General features: G+C 42.0%; 2 protein-coding genes across 4 annotated transcripts in view; both read left to right on the plus strand.

Annotated features, from left to right (window-relative positions):
• The first annotated feature begins 539 nt into the window (after window positions 1–539).
• Window positions 540–14638, plus strand: LOC137347107 (gap junction beta-3 protein-like). 3 transcript variants are annotated; one of them, XM_068011198.1, is made up of 4 exons: window positions 540–574; window positions 910–963; window positions 7838–7938; window positions 10583–14638. In XM_068011198.1, exon 4 carries the CDS (start codon window positions 10609–10611, stop codon window positions 11404–11406), a length of 798 nt encoding a protein of 265 aa, XP_067867299.1. In that variant the 5' UTR covers window positions 540–574; window positions 910–963; window positions 7838–7938; window positions 10583–10608; the 3' UTR covers window positions 11407–14638. The 3 variants fall into 3 exon arrangements, with proteins under 3 accessions (XP_067867299.1, XP_067867298.1, XP_067867296.1); XM_068011197.1 differs by having other exon boundaries at window positions 7856–7938; XM_068011195.1 differs by lacking the exon at window positions 7838–7938.
• LOC137347108 (gap junction beta-4 protein-like) overlaps window positions 549–15124 on the plus strand; it is a 58219-nt gene continuing 43643 nt past the window's right edge. The window contains exons 1-2 of the mRNA XM_068011200.1: window positions 549–574; window positions 910–963. The gene's annotated coding sequence lies outside the window, so the exon portion shown is untranslated. The remainder of the gene's footprint in view (window positions 575–909; window positions 964–15124) is intronic.

Here is a 15124-nt window from a genome sequence, read left to right on the forward strand (position 1 = left end):
CCCCCACATTACCACATCCACTGCCTTAGAGGAGCTAACAAGTGGAACGACTAATAAAAATATCAAATTATATTGAAAATTCAGTCCTGACCTGAAAAAATTTTCCAAGATAGGGAAAAGATGACATTTCAATGTGCATCTGAAAGAATTCAGCATGCCAAAATTGTTGCAGATTAACTAATCAGGGTGTGAATTACTAAAAAACAGGTACTAATGCCGCACCAATGTTTAGGTATTAATCTCAAAAGTTGGGAGGGTGCCCAGTTAAATCAAAGGCAGACTTATTTCTTATCACAACAATGTTAAAGTTATCTTTAAAAAAAAATGCTGATAGGGACACTGGCCCTTTAAGGGCAGCTGAATTGCTTATGAGTGCCCCACCCAGTGTAAACGAACACAAAAAGAAAACAAGAAACCTGAGGAGTGTCAGACAGCATCAGACTGCTTCACACGGTGTTGTACTTCACAATTTAGGAGCGAGTTCACTTCACTTTCCTGTGCTTTGGGACTTTCAGTTCTCTCTCTTCCTGTGTTTGTGCCTGTGGATATAAAACCTGAAAGCATTTATTAACTGGTGAGTCCTTCATTTTATCTTGAGAATGAAAAGCAGCAAAAAAAAATACTCATCGATCCATTTCATAAAAGCTGAGAGTTAACTGTTAAATGAATGGAAAGAATATTGCAACCTTATTTTGGAAGCATATTTTACAATGTTTGAATTCACACTGTAATTAAAATCACTAAAATAAGAGCTGTTGAACTCAACAATATTTCTTGTTCACAAAACTACACGTTCTTCCATATGAAGTAGAGCAGTTAGTAAAACTGCATTTGGGATATGTGATATTCCCGCACAATGTGAGTGTTCAAAATAATTTAACTGTATATTTGTCTTCTACTTTCTTCCAGGAAAAGACTTGGAGCGTAAAGTGATCCTTAAACTAAAGGGTACCTTCAATTCTGGTAAGAAGTGTATCACAATACAAACCTATTTGTCTCAAGTATCAGTGATTGAAGTCAAGCTATAATCCTCAAAAGAAATGTATACAGATATGTGGCATCACTAAAATAGTGATGAGTAGGAAGTTTATTTTAGAGCATAGAAAGGCATTATTAATTCTATATAACATTCCTAGGGTTCTCACTTTCGGGTGAAGGATTATCTCTGCTACTGTATTGGCCATATGTTAAGATTACTGATTGTCCTCTGATTGGAAGTTTATGTGAAATCTATACTTTGGCATTTAAAAGGAAACACTGATTTCATACAGGAGTCAAAAAGAAAGATCTGCTCCATAATAACAGAAAATTGATGTCTCTGCACATCGACCTAATTCTACATGTAGTTTTTAACTAGATTCATCTTTCTTACAAATATTTTTTTTTTTTAGAGATACAGCACTGAAACAGGCCCTTCGGCCCACCGAGTCTGTGCCGACCATCAACCACCCACTTATACTAATCCTACCCTAATTCCATATTCCTACCACATCCCCACCTGTTCCTATATTTCCCTACCACCTACCTATACTAGGGGCAATTTATAATGGCCAATTAACCTATCACCCTGCAAGTCTTTGGCATGTGGGAGGAAACCGGAGCACCCGGAGGAAACCCACGCAGACACAGGGAGAACTTGCAAACTCCACACAGGCAGTACCCAGATTTGAACCCAGGTCGCTGGAGCTGTTAGGCTGCGGTGCTAACCACTGCACCACTGTGCCGCCCTATTGAATGCTTACTTTTATTCATATTGTCAAACCTTTTCTACTGAAGTTATGCAGCAATGTTCAGAGAGTGCCACTGGTATCGAATGCCCCTCATATTTATTAGGTTGGGGGAGGGCATTTTCAACAAGGGAACAATAGATGGTGCATGCTAATTTCCCTCCAAGTCACGTGTACAATTTTAAGTTTCTGGCCACACATCTTGTCCAATGTTGCATGAAGGCCTGTACAGACCAGCAATGCAAACACTGCATGGCTGAGCTACATATCCAAGGCATAACATCCTGTGCAGTTCAGCATTGCCATTTATGTTCTTGTCCATCAGCACCGGAAATCTCTCTGCACTGCTTATGTTATGTTACAGTATTGAAAGTGTCTCTGTAAGATAAAAACAAAAAATCAATATCAAATGAGGTTGACCAGAAGCTATTAGCAGGCATTGCAACTTTAGCACAGTAAAGTGTTCAACAGTGTTTCACAGAGCCATGAATTAAAATGATTGGCAAATCAAAGAAGGGGTGACCAGAAGCTTGGTTCATAATAGAAAGGTGGAGAGGTTTAGGGAGGAAGTTCCAGATACTGAGCCTCGATGGCTGAAGGCACAGCTGCCAATAGTGAGCTGATGGGAATGGCGATACACGAGCTGCCTGAGTCAGGAGAAAGGAGGGATGCGGGGGGACGGAGGATCATGTAGCTGGATTACTCCAATGCTATCCTTGCCAGATTCCCTTCTTCGAACTTACATAAACTTCAATTCATCCTACACTCAGTTCCGCTCACCCATCATCCTAACTTTGCAGATCTACATAGGTTACTGGAGGTGGAGAGCTGGAGGGATTTAGGAAAAGAAATCCAGAGCCTGGGACATAGGCAGCTGAAGGCAAAGTCACTAATAGCAGGCCAAAATGAAGGAAACATGCAAAAAATGCTGGAGTCAGAAGGCCGGAATTTTATGTTGAGGCAGTGCCCCTGCCCACCAGCTTAAATGTTGGGGGACAGCCCGCCTCCGCCGGGCCTGGGAGCAACGCAGCAATTTTGCATGGTTCAGAAACCTAATTGGCCTCGGTCGGGACTTCTACCCCTCTGAAACAGGAAGTCTCAGCTCCGGGAGCGTTGGCTATGGCTGGGACTGTATCCAGCAAGAAGAGGACAATGGATGTTGCCCTTCAGGAAGATAAGTGGGGTTTGAGCCTCACCAGGGACAATCGGCTGGACTCCGGCGTGGGGGGTGGGAGTCGGAGAGCAGAGGAGGGATAGTTTTTGCAGAGGTGGCCCATGATGCTAGTGAGGCCCTCCATGGGGCACAGGGTACCTGATGAAGAGGGCCTCCCCAGCCCACAAAGAGGATGCCAGCTTTAACTGGGCAGCCTCCTCAGGTGCTGAAATCCCTGTCCGTTACCCGTAAAATACCAGTGGCGGCAGGAGGACGCCCTTATTGGCAATTAATTGGCCACTAAAGGGCCTCAATTGGGGCGGGCTGACCATTTGCCACCTCCCTCACCATTGGTAAAATAGCAACCGGAGGGGTAGGCAACAGGAACAGTGGCCCCCACCACCCCCATCCTCCCAGCCCACTCCCGAGGTATGTGTAAAATTCTGACCAGAGAGTGTGAGGGAGGGGTGATGCTATTGTGGGATTTAAAAACAAGGAGATAAATGTTAAATCTGAGGCATTACGGAACTGGGAGGTAATATAGGTTGGAACTTTGGGATGGTGTTTGAGCAGGATTTGGTGCAGGATGAGGTATGGCAGCAGACTCTTGAATTAACTGAAACTTATAGAAGATGAAATACCAAAAAGGAGAGCATTCAATGCATTTGGACGGATGTAGAGGCAGAAGCACACAATTTTATGGAGATGGAAGTAGTTCAAGATTGAGCATGGTACCAAGATTTCAAACAGTCTCGTTCAGCCTGAAACTTTGGCTCAGGAGAGGGACGGATCAGTGGCAAATGAACAAAGTATGGGGCAAGGTTAAAAGATGATGACGTCACTCTTTCCTTGACTGGCTGGAGCAAGTTAATACTCATTCAAATCTAGATGTTGGACAAGCAATGTAAAAGAGGCAGATGAGATGGCGAGAAAGATGGTGTCATCGGTGTTCACATGGAAGCTAACCCCATGTCTGCGGATGATGTTGCAAGGGGTAGCTTGAGGAAGAAGTGCCCAAAAACAAATCCTTGGGAGACTCTAGAGTTGGCAGTTTTGGGGTTGGGGGGAGATGCTCCAGCTACGATCTTAAAGGTAAGAGTGGAACCAATCAAGATCCATTCCATTGACAACAGGGACGAAGCATTGAAGGAGGATGGCACATTTGGCCATGTTGAAGGCTGCAGAGATGTGAAGGAGAAGGTGGAGGGATAGTGCATCACAATTACATTTACGAAGAATGCCTGCAAAATTCGATAAGGCCCAAAAACAGGCACGGGAATTGTAATGCATGATTAACCCACACCTGTTGCTTCTAATGCAGGCAACATGCGAATTTCATGTTTCCAGCTCACTTAAAAGATTTCTAAGCATGTTGTTGAGTGGCTGCATGCCTGAGCAGGGAACACAACATCTTGAGAGATTAGCATGAGTTCAAGCTAGACCGAACTACTTAAAGCCAGTCTGCACTTCTTAAAGGAGAGATGCATTTTTACTGGAGCAGGTGCTAGAAGTGGCTGGAGAAGGGTGTCTGACTTGCAAGAAGAGTGACGATGGTGCAATGGGGAGGGTGTGAGCTCCAAGGTTCTCCAACGCAGCACTGGAAGCCTTAGTGCAGGAGATGGATGTTGTATTAACTCTTTCTAGATTAATACAAATGAAGAATTTCTTGACGAGAACCATGGTCCCGGTGGTAACCCGCTCTCCTCCTTCCACTACTGCCCTTCAACTTTGTTTGCATTAATCGAGACAGACATAATAAAATAGTGGACAGGAGATCCTCTATCTACAGGGGACCAGGAGGCCCTCCAGATGGACACTGCAAAGGCAGTATGAGCAGATAAGGCATTGCAGTCTGTTGTATGATTGCTTTTAAGAGTGATGTCCCTTTAAGATCTCAGTACGCTAATGAGCTAAGTACCAGGATGTAGTCATGTGACTCAAAGCCAGTATATCTCTGCAACTGTAACACCTTGAGGAAGGTTCTGTAAATAGTTTGCTACCAACAATCTCTATCAATCATGATTTAAACCTTACATACATAGCTTCACCTCACTCTCACACATTTCACACTGTTGCAAGCCTCATAGCCACATTTCACAGCCTGCACACACTGCCAGTTATTCAACCATGACAGCCACATCCCAAACACCTTGCACCACACTGTCATCTCTCTTGTATGACAAGGCGGTACACAACCACAAGAAGCAGGAACTAACCAGCTGGGGACAGGCACAGCTGCATGCCCTCAATCCCATGGAGGAGGCAATGCTCACCATCATTGGAATGGGCATGGCTGGCGCTGTGGCCAGCGATGGGGCTGAAAGCATCAAAGGTGACAGTATGCTCAGAACTGATCATCTTTCTCACATCACACTTTCCCCTCAATCCACAGTCACTTCTGAACTGCAAGCTGCTAATGGTGTAAGCCTCTCTTGGTTTCTTCCACACACCTTACCGCAACCGCACCCTTGTGCTTTTCGCCTTTCAGATACACAGGAACTGCCACCTAGCCAGGCCATGGTGGAAGAGAAACAGTTTAAGGAGCAGGAAAACAGTGATGAAGAAGAAACACTGTCACTCGCTCTCACACTTGCAATCACCAGCTCAGATACTGACACTGCACTGACTGTAGAGGCTAGCTTAGAGGCAGAATCTGCACATGGTGAGACTCAGGGTATAAATGGGCTGCAGCCAGGGCAAGGGGAAGGAGTAGCACAGATGCCAGTTCGCCAGAGGGTGAGGTTGCACAGGAGTTCTGCTCCAGGAGACTCAGATGAGAAATTTGATGGGGCAGCATACAGGAAAAAGCTGATGGGTATGCACATCGAAATGCTTCATGCATTGGCAGACCGGCCAGAAGACCCATGGTAACTGTCAAGGAGCATGGAGCAGTCCGGTGCCAACCTTGTGCATGGCTATACGCAGAGCTTGGAGCCCATCTTTTCCAATAGCCAGCTCCATTACCACAATTGTGGACCCAGCCATGATGCAACATCTGATGGCTGATGTTACAACTTCCATTCTGCACTAGAAACAGCTACCCAATGTCTGAGTGCTGCAGTGGACGCTCAGACTGAATGCATGCTCGGTCAGCATGCTGCCATGAGTGCTCAGTCTGCTGCCATCATGGCTGTGAATACCAATGTTCAAAGGTGTCACAGCAGTCCAGCAATCTGATCTCCAATACATTGCTAGGATTACTGAGGCACCACCATGGGAGAGTGGTAGTGACGCGTGGAGCACGAACCTCCTGTCCTCTCTCAGGATGACAGCATTCGTTCTCTCACAACTGCCACTCCATTAGTGCCCTTGTTATTGCCTGTCAGCCAGGTAGTCCAGACTTGCTGCCATCCATGCCAAGGAGATGCAGTCCAAAGCCAGGCCTTCTGGAGCCACAGCTGCATGAAGTCACCCTGCAAGGCCATCTGCAATCTCCTCTATTCAAAGTCAGCAGCCTTCCATCAGCCAGGCTGCAGTAAGTGGGGTAGCACTGCATAGGAGAACTAGGGCAAGGCAAAAGCACATGGAAGAAAGGTACCAAGGGAATGCACGAGGATAATTAGTTGACTTTTGTATGCAATATTGGATGGTTTGATTGGTAAACTTTGTTTGGAATCTTTGTTTCATGGTGGCTTTCATTTCAGCATGTGACCAAGGGGACGCTGTGATGGTCAGTAACAGAGGGAATGTAAGGTGTGGGACTGTTGTTGAATGCGGAATTATTTTTTTTTATTATTGCGTTTGGATTTAGTGGTACTGCAGTCAGATGAGCCGATCACGGACAGCACAACCAGAAAGGAGATGTGTTGTTTGGCTCCACCCTTCTCATCCTCCTCTTCCTCCTCCTCCTCAGCTGCTCACCAGACACCTGATGGCAAAGGGCTGTGCCCTCATGATGGCGAGGTTGTGCAGGATACAGCAGACCAAGACAAATCATGGCAAATGCTCTGCTGAGTACTACAGTGTTCCTCCGGAGCTGTCCAGAACTTTGATGGGGCAGCATACAGAAAAAGGCTGATGGGTATGCACATAGAAATGCTTTATGCATTGGCAGGCCTGCCAGAAGACCCATGGTAACTGTCAAGGAGCATGGAGCAGTCTGGTGCCAACCTTGTGCACGGCTTTGCACAGTAGTAGAATCATCGTTTGAGCACCCCAATGATCTCCTCAATGATATTTCATGTGGCAGCATAGCTCATTACATGCATGATGCCCACATATGCATGGGTTATACAGCAGAGTCATGCACCATGTGATCAGTGAATAGCCCTTGTCATCCAGTATTTACCCTTTGCTTTTACTGGTAGCTCAAATGCTGATGTTACAGCAGACTGGCGTAGAACAAAGGCATCATGACTGCTGCCAGGATAACGGGCATGTTGTGCTGAGCATGGTCACATACCAGCTGCATAATGAGGGAGTGAAGCCCTTTGTGGTGGCAGTACATCTTTCAATTTACATTCAATTTACATTCCAACAAACAAATTTCTCTGCAGCACCTGTGGAAGAGCCTGTCACTCCAGAATTGGCCTTTATAGCCACTCCAGGCGCTGCTTCACAAACCACTGACCACCTCCAGGCGCGTATCCATTGTCTCTCGAGATAAGGAGGCCCAAAGAAAGACATCTTTCAATTTACATATGGCGCCCACAAAGTGACATGTGCAGTCAATGGTACCCTGCACCATGGGGAACCCACTATTCTGGCGACATCTCATGGGTATTCTGCCTGCTTCTCTCTCAAAAGAGAGATTGCAATGTATTCCCCTCTCTGTGCATACAGGGTGTCAGTGACCTCCCTTATACAACAGTGGATGTCAAATGTTGAGTGAGCATTGGGTTGTAATTTTATGGGCTTTTTCCAAAGTGAGACACACTTCCACTCTGTAATTGGTGCCTATAACTGGTAATTTTATCAACTATCTTAAGTAAAATATATTTTATGATGACATTTTCAGTTTCCCTGTGCATTTTAGCCAATATAACTGAGCAGTGTGAGGTGGAATGGCGACAGAAATCTTTTAGCAAATCTCTCCACAGCAATCAACGTCAGCTCTTAGTAAGTGGGAAACATTTATCTTGAAATGTGTTTTTCCTGTAGTGATGAAATGATAAAACCTGACTCAGCGTAAGAACTAGGTTCCATCATATAAATAGGAGCTGCTTGCAACCTGAAATGCCCCTTTGATTTAACCCTTGGCGCACCATAAACATTTCACTCATTGGAGTATGCTGTCAATCAGTGAGCTGCCGGCAAACTTACTGATTTGTTAGCAGTCATTCCAGTTTGATGTATGAGGCATTGACCAATTTAAGGCACTCTTACAAATCATGTAAACAAATGCTGATCTTCTCAACAGCTCACCAATAAGTCCCAAACAGTGACTTCCTCACTCTGAGCAAACTGTAACTAAAATGTAAACACAATCCTTAACTAGTGTGAAACCATTAGACTGTATGCTTAAGGAATTTTGTTATACAAATATTTAGCTTATAACACACTTACACATAATATGACATATCAATACTTATCAAATGCCAAATTTTCATATTGATGCACAACATTGCGTAGATAAAAATGTGGCTGTGTTGGAATGAAATTTAATGCAACTTTTTGTGTGGCTCTTGTGACAAGCATGATAAATTGCTCAGAGGCAAATGCTGCTGCATCATCGAATCACTGTTTGTCATTCTATTAAAAACTACAGTAGTGTTCCAATTTTCTAAAATAATATCATGAAGCAGCGCAGTTTGGTTGTCTATTCATGCTGCAACATGTTGGTCTAACTCGTGCTCTCTTCCAAAATCCTGCATGTAGCTGTAGTATAAGGGTCTGAAAGAGTTAATCTTGAGAGTATGCAAAGAATACCTCCTACCATGATGATGTAAGAGATCATGTGAGAGACAGAGACTTGAAGCTGGATGTAACGTGGCTTTTGGTGGAGTCACACAGACTACTATGAAGGTGTACATAGTTCTAGTATAATAAATATCAGTGTTCTAACTAACCTAGACTGTAGTATCTTAATCAGCTAGACGAAGTAGGGTGGCAGCATACTAAACCAGCATACAACATAGCAATGTTCCAGTTTAGGCCTGTGCCATCATGGGGAGCTGGCAAGTACAGTACAGCAACTTCTCCACAGGGCAGTAAGAAAACAGCCTCAAAAATTATACTGTCTTGCCTGATCTCCCAATCAAGGATGATGCTTTATGAGAAAAAACAGAATTATCAGTTTCACCAAATAATGAGGGCAAATGCCTACTCTTAACCCATGATGCTGGTGTGGGGAACCAAGAAATGGAAGGAAAACATTTTCTGAATCCTCAGTATCCTTTGCTCCACCATTGGTGGCCTCACCTTCAGTTCTCTGGGCCTGAAGCTCTGGAATTCCCTCCCTAAATCTCCCTGCCTCTCCACAGCTCTCTCCTCCTTTTGTCACCAGTCCTGGTACCTTATTATGTGGTTTGGTGTCAAATCTTGTCTGATAAGCACCTTGGAAGGTTTCACTATGTTAAGGGAGCTATATCAATGCAAGTTGTTTTTGTTGCAATAAATAGCATTATGAAGGTCCCACAGTAAATTATAGTTTGAACAGAGAAGACCAAAAATTTGCTTGTGGGATTCCTGTGATGACTGCAAAACCAACAACCCTTCTCTTGGGCTGGCTTCTGAAGTCTATGAGGAACAGGATTAATTCATTAGCCTTAGCACATCTGTGACTTGTTTTATACATGAGTGCACTGTGGCCTGATGTCAGATGCATAGCTGCAGCCCCACATGACCCTGATGCATAGAAATTCAGGAGGGCTATGGTCACGTTAACTGCCATGGGCAATGCACTGCCAGCTATAATAGTGGGCTTCTGCTCCTCCTGTAGCATTCTGCAGATTTCCAAGTTGGCTTCGCAGACAAAGGACAATCTCCTTACTGAGATTCAAATGGCTCAGGCTGGGCCTGCAGACCCTATTAGCAAGGTAAAAGCTGCTTCCAGGACTCCTTGCAGAGTCACGAACTGCTCCTTGATCCTCCACCAGTTGCTGCTGATGCTGCAGTTCCACCTCTTCCTGCACCCATTAATAGGATGACCAATATCAGTTGCATTCTTCGGGGAAGCAAGTGGTAATAGAGTAGTTGAAACGTCAAGAAGCAGAATTTCTGCATAGAAAACACTCATAAAAGATGCTTTAACTCATCAAATAGATACCAACGATCTGACTGTTTCTGCCTAGTACCACCAGGTAGTAATGAGTGAATCCAGCACTGAGCTAAGGTGGGTGAAAATGGCATTGGGATCCAATTGACCACATAGGATCCTGATTCAATACTGCAGTGAGGCTTCCAACCAGGTGCTCCTTTGTCTGGACCCCAACAAAAATGGTGGTGGGTTTATCAGCAGTGGGAAGAAGCACTTCTCTTTTCAAAGCAATACTATGCACCATGTAATATACAGAATATAATATACTATATGTTCATTATGTAATGTGCTATCGATCAAATGAAGTAATCTGCAGTGGGAAGTAGATTTCAACAGAAGCCTGTTAAAGAGAGTAGAAGCATTCATTCTATTTTTCTAGGTCAGACCCTAATTCAGTTTATAGCATTCATATGGGAGATATATGTGCAGTGCATTGCTTGAAATGGCATTATTATATTACATCCAAAAGAGATGAATCATTAAGTAGTTTTTTTTTTGTTGTAGATTGAAGTTTGATAACTCCAGATACCATGGACTGGAAAACACTACAAGGCGTCCTTAGTGGTGTAAATAAATATTCTACAGGATTTGGACGGATCTGGCTTTCAGTAGTCTTCATCTTCCGGGTGCTAGTTTATGTGGTGGCAGCAGAGAAAGTATGGGGTGATGACCAGAAAGACTTTGATTGTAACACCAAGCAGCCTGGGTGCACCAACGTGTGTTTTGATCACTACTTTCCCATCTCCCACATCAGGCTGTGGGCTTTGCAGTTGATCTTCATCTCTACGCCTTCTCTAATGGTCGTCATGCATGTTGCCTACAGAAAAGATAAAGAGAAGAAGTATCATATGAAGCACCCCGATACCAACACCAAACTATATGAGGATGCTGGAAAAAAGCATGGTGGGCTCTGGTGGACTTACGTGATCAGTCTCTTTTTTAAAACAGTGATTGAAATTGCTTTCTTGTACATTCTTCACAGGATTTATGACAGCTTTGATATGCCTCGCCTGGTCAAATGTGAGGTTGATCCTTGCCCCAATGTAGTAGATTGTTACATTGCCAGACCCACTGAGAAAAGGGTTTTCACCTATTTTATGGTTGGGGCGTCATCTCTTTGCATTGTAATAAGTTTGGCTGAAATGATCTACTTGATCTCTAAAAGTTGTTTCAGGTTTTGTATGTTGCATTGCAGGAAAAGAAAATCAGGATTGGCCGAAGGCAAGTCTGCCTATCATGGCCACATGCTCACTCATACAAATTACTTACCTAATGGCAAGTCACTGGACCACATTCATGCTTCTGCCCCAAATCTTTCCTCAATGTAAAATGCTTTTTCCAATTCTGGGGGGTATTTTTGTTCAAAGATGACCTGTAAGTAACAGCACAATAACATTGAACTCTTTACCAATGATACATCAGATCAGATAGCAGCCTTTGCCAACATATGAATTTAAGCTTCCTCAGACAGGTAGCTAGGGAATTTTTTCATACTTGGCTGGATTCTCTATGGGCATTGGACAAACTAGTATGGGTCTGAGAGGGAGGGAGGGAGGGAGGGAGTATAGACTGCTCATGCTAGCGATCTGGACCTCTTGGTGAGCAGCCAAAAAGTGACTTTGATGGGATATAATGGCAGTGTCCATGGACTGGATTGTTCTATTCTTGTGCTCAGGGAGGATAAACAACACAGAGATGTGTGGAGAGCTAACTGGGAGGACAAGAGGGAAAAGGAAAAATTTCAGGCAATGAGCAAAAGTTTTTTTTGTTGTAAATTCTTTCTGCTTTTATCTGCAAACAGCGAACAGGACCAAAACGTTGCCAAAACGTTGCTAAAGGAAAGGTTTCGTTACCAGTAGCAGCTTTGGGAAATAAGCTTAAAATAGTTACCATTGATTTTAAATATTTCTTCTATTTCAGGTGATTCTGAATGTTGAGGAATGGTTATCAGGAGTAGGTGGAAATATAGAGTAATCAGTTCAGCCATGAACTTATTGAATGGCGGAGCAGGCTCGGAGGGCCGAGTGGCCTACTCCTGCTCCTAATTCGTATGTATGTTCTTATGTATGAATACACCAGAAATGCAATTAGTTGGAATGAGTTACTGAATCCAAAAATAGGAAGATGAATTCACATATAAATGGTCAAAATAGTGTGACTGCTGAAGCACTCTAAATTAATGGCTTTGTATCTACTGATCTTATTTCAGCTCCATCACATTGTCACCCCTTTAGTCAATAGCTCTGATAATATCATCAGGATTCATTTGTTAAACAAACATCATCAAAAAAAAATCAATGGGAGCAAATGATTTAAAGTTATTCCAAACTATTTTGTGCTAGGTTTGTTTTAAAAGGAGTCAACAATGAGAGCTTGGTCCATTATATAGTATTGGCAGTGAGAAGCTTAAGATCAGTTCTGATGATGGGTCTTCCTCTGTGATCTTGTATATGAGCAGCCTTTCAAAACAGTAGATCAGGATAAGGTATTAAAGAATGAAAGTTTTGATTACTGGTCTAATAGAATAATTTAGTCGTGAACATCTCCACTGTTACTACCCATACACAAGCAAAATAATAGGCACGTAACTACCTGGCATGCGGAATTTTGCACTTACATCTTGAACAAAGAGAAATCTAAGTTTTTTGAAACAGCTGAGAGCAAAGTTTATTTTGTCAGAGAAATGAGACTCTGGAAAATTAAACAGTGCACATTGCGATTTGATTCTTTAAATATTTTAAAGCCTTTTGGAAACAATTTAATCAAGTAAATGAGGCTCTTATTCACAGAGGTAACTGTCTAGATTTTACCGTGTACATACAGAGCAAACTGATCTCTCAGCAAGAATTACAGATTTCTCAACCCATAAACTATGACAGAGAATCAATCAGTGTACAAGGCATGTCAAGTACTACAGAGCAATGAATTTGAGAATTTAGCTGAATAAGTAATGTCAAGAAGTGGGAAAACCACAATTGTATAGATGTCCCGTTCCAGGGTTTAGAATAGATTAATGTTATTATTGCTGATGACTATACCTGATACTTTGAAAAAGAATGTTTTTGGGCAATGCAGGTTCACTGTTTGTCAGTATAAGACCTGATGTGTTTCATGAATAAACAATGCATTTATAAAGTATTTAGTTTACAGATTGAAGAGTGTAACTTTGATAGATTGTTGCTAACTTTATCTTCTGCAAGCTTGCTGCTGTAGCACTTGACGATCGAATACTGCCACACCATTTACAGATGGTTATAACCTACTGAAGACTCTTGCATTAATGTATAATTGTAGTTGTTTTCATTTAGTATTGGTTAAAGTAAGGAAGCATCAGTATTTGTAATTTATCACCTGTTTACATAGCACCAATGTATATTCATGCTTTTGAAGTCAATATGTATGATATTAACAATGCTGCTGCAGAAATACTGATGTATATTAATTCTGGAGGAGCAAATGGACGTACCGCTTTCATGGGCCATGTTAATGAACTGCTCTGTGTACTTCACTTTACTAACTCTATTGGAGAGGTTTCGTTTCAATTAACTGTTGTACCTTAGTAATGATGCTGTATGAATTTACAGAGAATCTAAAAAGAGCACATATCAGTAAAAGATTTAACACTTGCAGACAAACGTTAAAACAGTGACTTGCCGTTGATAACTATTCAATATCTAAGACTTTAAAATAGCCTTCATGTTTCAATGTGAGAAAAGTAAATGATGAAGCATATTGTTATTCCTTAATGTCTGACACCATTGTTAAAAGTTGAAATGTAAGATATTATTTAAATCACAATTCAAGGATAAAATTGTGATAACAAAACAAGTCAATAGATTGCAGATAAATTTTCACCTGGGTATAAAACTGCTGTTGGAAATCAACCATCCTTTAGAGTAACCCATCAATTTTCATTCCCACTAAAAAGACAACTGATCCACAATGGTAGTTGTACAACTGAGCAGCAAGCTGAATATCTACCACAATATTTCTTGAGTAACAGTGTTATATTGGACAGAACTATCAGCTTCAATGGGGGTTAAAATAGGTAGTAACGGGTCAGCTGTCAATTATACACATCACCCAATTGTCCGTTCCATTGAAATCAATTAAAGTGTAAATCACCGGGTGTATATTGGGCGGCCACCACCACCACCCCCCCACCAAACCAAAAGTTTCACCCACTGTTTCTAAAGGATACTGATTGCTTACCCATGTATTACACTTCCCATTAGCTCTAGACTGACAAAGGTTTACCTCCAAGCACTCATGTGTAACAAAAAAGGCTATTAGGACATCACAGGCATAGAAATATGGTTTAATTTTCATATTTTAGGGGAAGGAATCTTTTAAAAGCATACTCAGTGTGATGATTTATATCCCCATTCCATTGGTTTATATGGATGAAACGTTTTACTTGCAAAGATGAATGTATTGTTTTGAAACTTTTCCATGGAAATACTGTCACTAACAACATACATTTCACAAGTGTTCCACAGTTTTCTTATTCTTGAATGATCATTTACTGCACATCTTCTCATATTTATATTGTATATATTTTGGAACAAAATGAATAATTCATTAAATAAATATTTTCAAGTAATTTAAAAGTTCTTATTTACCTTTATTTCATTTAAGAATGTGCACAATTTTTCCGCTTTTAGATAACTGTTAATTCCTCTTCTGGTTGTCTGTCTGAGGCACAGAGAGAGGCAACCAAAAGATAGGCATTGTGACATGTTCTCTGGCTTCTACCCATGCCACTCAATAAAGAGATGTCAAGGCATATGGAAAAGTTGTCCAGATTTATTCATCCCTCCATTTTTCCTCCATCTGCTGTGGAAAAGCCTCTGTTGCCATAACTGAGATTAGTGATCCATCATGTTGAGAATTTCCAACTCCCAGCACTTTGTTATTCAATTATTTCATAAAATAAGCCAACTGCAAGTAGAAATTTCTAATTAAATACGTGCAGGTGAAAGAAATTAACCTTTCTATTATTAATGGATCCTAAATTATTTGTATGGAGATGAATTGCTCAGTGTA

Source organism: Heterodontus francisci, chromosome 31 (assembly GCF_036365525.1).
Source record: "Heterodontus francisci isolate sHetFra1 chromosome 31, sHetFra1.hap1, whole genome shotgun sequence".
NCBI classification, from domain to species: Eukaryota; Metazoa; Chordata; class Chondrichthyes; order Heterodontiformes; family Heterodontidae; genus Heterodontus; species Heterodontus francisci.